This window comes from Zea mays, chromosome 2 (assembly GCF_902167145.1).
Source record: "Zea mays cultivar B73 chromosome 2, Zm-B73-REFERENCE-NAM-5.0, whole genome shotgun sequence".
Taxonomy (NCBI): Eukaryota; Viridiplantae; Streptophyta; class Magnoliopsida; order Poales; family Poaceae; genus Zea; species Zea mays.
This window is the reverse complement of record NC_050097.1, coordinates 13,315,112-13,320,183: the sequence shown is the minus strand read 5'-3', so window position 1 is coordinate 13,320,183 and position 5,072 is coordinate 13,315,112. Positions and strand designations below refer to the sequence as shown.

Here is a 5,072-nt window from a genome sequence, read left to right as displayed (position 1 = left end):
ACCAGGCCAGGGCCAGGGCGACAGGCGCCCGACGCGGCCATGCCGCCTTGCGTATGGAGGTGGCACACCGGCCGCGGCCTCCCCCACGCACCTCGCCCGTCTGCCGTGCCCTTGAAAAGGTCAGCCTCCATCCGTCCGTCCGTCGGTCAATCGACCGGCGCAGGAGGACGGAGGGCCAGCATATGTTATGCATATGCATATGCATGCACGCACATCGATCGCCAGAAGAAAACAATACAAAATCCACACAACCCATCACTCTCGCCCTCCTGTCCCTCTCTCGACATGCCTGTCTATCTCTCTCTCTCTCATCTCTCTGCCCTCACATACTTCTTTATTGTCCTCTCTTGGAAGCCAACTCAAGTTACCCATCTCTCTCTCTCTCTCTCTCTCTCTCTCTCTCTCTCTCTCTCTCTCTCTCTCTCTCTCTCTCTCTCTCTCTCTCTGTGTGTGTCTCTCCTCTTCTTGTGTTTTCGATCCCTCTTCTCTCCTGTTGCTTGCTTGGTGTGGAGAAAAGATAGCTCACTTTCCACAGCCCCATCTCTCACATCCTGCTTCCCCTCCACCCTACCTCCTTTTCTGCCCCCCACAAAAGCTAAACAAGCTTGCTGGTTCGCTTGCCTGCTTGGTATTAGCTACCCCCAAGCAGATCGGGCCAACCTGCAACTACTTCAAGAGATCGCTGTCCCTGCCCTAGCAGCCTTCTTTCTCCTTCGTGACAACACATGCATGCACCCAGGCTGCTGCTTCCTGTGCTGTGCATCACACGGGTCTTGGAAAGCTAGCCTCGTTAGCTTCTTGGTGCCAGTTGATTGGAAAGGAGCGAGAGAATTATTGAGCGGTTGGCATCAGCCGCTTGCATCCACTATAGAGGCAGCGAGCGAGAGCGAGAGGGATCGGCAAAGGGCGCCCTAGGGGAGCTACTACTAGCTGCCGCACGATACTACAGCCATGTGCGACTACTTCCTTCCGAGGATGGAGGGCGACCAGGCCGGCGGCGGAGACCTCACGGACATCGTCCGGTCCGGCGGAGCCATCCCTGGAAACGCCGCGGACACGCCGTCCACGGCCGCCGCGGACGAGTGGCAGCTCCAGGGGGACGCGACGATGCTCTTCCCGCCGCTTCCCTCGTCGACGACAGCATCGGAAGTAGGCTGCGCCGCCGTCTTCGGCACCGACCCTTTCTCCGGCCTCGTGGACCCGTTCAGTACCGACTACTCCTCGGGCGCCGACTTCCTGGACGCCATGCCGGACGCGATGGCCAAGGTCGGCTTCGACACGACGGCTATCTGTGGCGGCAGCGGCAGCGGCAGCGGCTGCAGAGGAGGAGGCGGAGGCCAACTCATAGACATGAGCCGGAAGCAGCAGCCTCTCTTGCCGCGGGGGTTGCAGATGCCGGCGGTTGGAGGAGTGCTGACGCCGAGGGTGGTGCTGCCGTCGCCGTTGTCGCCGAGGGAGATACGACCGTACCCGGCGTTAGCCGGAGACATGGTCAAGCTCGGAATCACGGCCGGGCAGGTGGCCGGGTGCGCCATCGACGCCGCCGTTGTCGACATGCAGATGTCTTCGCCTCGCGCCGCGGGCGGGATCAAGCGCAGGTTGGGCAGATCCGCCTGGATCCAACGCACATCTGCTAGCTTCGTTGCATCGTCTTTATCTTGCATGCGTGTTTGCTACCTGCTACTCCGTATATAGCTCGTGATGATTTTTAGGGAAGGTTCTGCGATCTCTTTTTTTTTTCTGTTGCTTTTGCTTCTCCTCCTCTCTCGTGCTCCGCGCGCTGCACCTCCATGGAAAAAAAGAAATAGAGTAAGAAATGGGGCAGGATTCCAAGGATTCCTCGGGCTGTGCTAGCTAGGAATTGGCAAGGTCGTAAGTGTTGCCTACAGCTCGAAATTTGAGGCGTGAGAGTCATCATGAACACATGGTGTGATCAGTGGGGGGTATTTCTGGATGGACCAACGATGCCTACACATGTACATAGGGTTATGTGCATCTAGACCTAGCTGGTTTTCTCCCCGGACAGGCCGGCTTTGGAGTCTCCAAAGCTGATTTACGAAACCCTAGTAATAAGCCTCAATTAATTTAAAAAAAAACAGTACCTTTGCCTCATCAATAGATAATTATTCGTGCACTTGTAGCTCTGTAATTTTATCACTTGCTTGATCACAGATGCTCATCAAATATTAACGCCATCAGAAAATACATCTGCGCAGGAAGAACCAAGCAAGGAAGGTGGTATGCATCCCAGCGCCGACAGCAGCAGGGGGGAGACCAACTGGAGAGGTGGTTCCTTCTGATCTCTGGGCCTGGAGGAAGTACGGCCAGAAGCCTATCAAGGGTTCTCCTTATCCAAGGTATGCGTTAAGCACATCCACGAATTAGCTGGGATTTTGTTCCAATAGAAGAGAAATGGTTAATGTGGCTCAGTTAATCTATAGCTGAATAATCTGCTGGTGATAAATTCGAGGTGAAGCTTACAAATTACTACTATAAGAGAGTAAACAAAACTATCTTCTCTAGTTCTCTATGGCCCATCGCTATAGAATTCTTAGCTCCACAATTATTCTTATTTGTGGCTGCATGATCGATGCAGTTTGAAAGACAATTTAATGCATGGTTACCTGGCTAGCTAGGTAGCAAGACGTATAGTATGGGGAGGATGCTTGTAAGTCTCATGCGTCCAATATCTATAGTAGTTAGTTGTTTCATCACTCTATGAGACATTTTGGCGTTTGTTTTTGGAGTGTACAACACGTCGTCCTAATTACAGATACGGTTACATTATCAGCAACAGATAACAAAGTATGCACCTTATCTTGGGGTTAATGTGTTCCAAGGCATACACATTACCAAACCGTTCATGTTTTCCCCCAGATTTTAATTCTATATGCAAAGCGTAGTTAGGAGTTGCTCACACCCACCTGGATCTACTTTTAAGCTCTTTTGTACAGTTTTTATTTACATGTGATATGTCAGACTATCTTCCCTAGATTGAACGGGGGAAACTAATTATAAAAATTCTGATAAATCATACCTCTCTGTTTCAAAATATAATTCTTTCTAGGCTTCCAGCCTTTTTTCTATTCACATTCGCATTAATGACAATAAATATAGACATATATAGACTACATTTATAAGTTGATTAATGAATGTAGATTTAATCTAAAACGAATTATATTTTTGGACAGATGGAGTATCAAGTACGACACTGTTGATTTTGAATAACTGTTTAAGTATATGTAAGCATATATACATGTAAAACTGATGAGCCCCCGATCGATCGATCGGCTCATCGGGATATATATGAAGTGCAATTTATTAAAACTTACATAGATACGCTGGTTGCAATATATCACAGCAAGCTAGTGATGAAAAAGGTGCGTGCATGCTTGCTGACTTCAATAATGTTCTTGTTCATGAAATGCACGATATCCAGAGGGTACTACAGATGCAGCAGCTCGAAAGGATGCTCGGCGCGGAAGCAAGTGGAACGAAGTCGGAATGACCCCAACATGCTCGTCATCACCTACACCTCCGAGCACAACCATCCATGGCCGACTCAGCGCAACGCCCTGGCCGGGTCAACTCGGAACCACCACAGCAAGAACAGCGGCGGCAGCTCAGGTTCCAAGAACGAGAAGCAACAGCAGCAATCCAACACCGACGTCAAGGAAGAGCCCAACAAGGATCCAGCCACCACCACGACGACGACGACGACCACTAGCACGATCACTACAATGACAACCAGTGCTTCTCCGGCAGCGGTCGTGAAAGAGGAGACTCTGGCAGCTGGGTCGTCAGAGGCGCCGCTGGGGCAAGTCATGGATACAGCAGCAGCAGCAGTAGACCACAGTATCGAGCTCATGGACCAGGTGTTCAGCTGTGAGAGCTACAAGCCGATGATGATCCCGGAGGCCGGCGGCCACTCATCTGACGACTTCTTCTCCGACCTCGCGGAGCTGGAGTCGGATCCCATGAGCCTAATCTTCTCCAGAGAGTACATGGAAGCGAAGCCAAGCGGTGGCGATGGTGACCATCGTGGGCACCAGGAGAAAGCGATGACGTCCAAGGACCTGGATCCACTGTTCGACATGCTGGACTGGTCTGCCAATTCCTCGTCGTCAGCAGTGAGCTCGTCGTTTGAGCAACAAGGAAACAGAGGGTAATCGATCGTCGATCCATTGGCATATGTACGTGCACACATACGTTTGATCAGAGAGAAGCTAATAACAACAAACCCAGAGAAACTAAGATCACCACAAGGTCATGAGTTAAATTAAGACGAGAGAGAGTTCCTCCTTTTTCTTCACTTTCTTTTCCTCTTTAGTTCTTTAATTTGGTTCTTATCATATCATTTGTGTGAGAGAGATTGGAATTTTTTGTTGTTGTTGTTGTTGTTGAACGTGCTCGATCTTGGATATGAGCCTTGTTTTTTAAGGTTTGTGTCAGGTTGCTTGGTGTGCTATATGCATGCATGAGATGAATAGCCCCCTGCCCCCGGCCCTGGGGAGTGGGGATTCTTCTCTCTCTCGCGTGTGCGCGGGCGCTCTCCATTATTGGCATGGAGAGAGAGAGAGAGAGAGAGTTTATGAACGTCGCCTAACATTCTATGTGCTGGAAGAGATCGAAGAGGGCATAGAAAAATGGAGGAGAGGATTGGGGCCGGGCCAGGGGTGACGTGAATGTGATAGACGGAGAAGGAGACCCACGTCGTCCTTGAATGAAGGTGATGTGACAGAAAGCAGGGCAGGGCGCCGTTGCAACGAAGAAAGCAGATGTTTGTTGTTACAATATACTAGCCTCTCTCTCGCTTTTTTTCAGCTTTTTGCATGCAGAGAGGCTGGAGCTGGAGCCTGGGCCTGGGCGGGCGCGCGCCTATGTTTGGATTCTCTGAATAACGGTACATATTTAATAGTTTTTGTCTGTGCGCCATGGAAATTGCACGAACCCTTCAATGTATACCTGTTCCTGATCTAAAGACCAGCCCCGTACTGCTGCAAGGCAGGAGTGTTACTCAGGTCCCCTGTGCATTAGTACATGCGATACACAGCACATCGATCTGTACGTGC

The 5,072-nt window shown here is 50.6% G+C and overlaps 1 protein-coding gene across 1 annotated transcript; it reads left to right on the top strand.

Annotated features, from left to right (window-relative positions):
• The first annotated feature begins 223 nt into the window (after positions 1–223).
• Positions 224–4,451, top strand: LOC103645995 (probable WRKY transcription factor 14). Its single transcript, XM_008670735.4, has 3 exons — positions 224–1,598; positions 2,217–2,357; positions 3,440–4,451. The coding sequence occupies exons 1-3, from the start codon at positions 952–954 to the stop codon at positions 4,167–4,169; spliced, it is 1,518 nt and encodes a 505-aa protein (XP_008668957.1). The 5' UTR covers positions 224–951; the 3' UTR covers positions 4,170–4,451.
• The last annotated feature ends 621 nt before the right edge of the window (positions 4,452–5,072 follow it).

Excerpts from the sequence above, each read along its gene's own strand:
- LOC103645995 (XM_008670735.4), top strand. The coding sequence starts at position 952 with ATGTGCGACTACTTCCTTCCGAGGATGGAGGGCGACCAGGCCGGCGGC. Across the intron at positions 1,599-2,216 it reads GCGGGCGGGATCAAGCGCAG|GAAGAACCAAGCAAGGAAGG; the intron begins GTTGGGCAGATC and ends ACATCTGCGCAG. Across the intron at positions 2,358-3,439 it reads AAGGGTTCTCCTTATCCAAG|AGGGTACTACAGATGCAGCA; the intron begins GTATGCGTTAAG and ends CACGATATCCAG.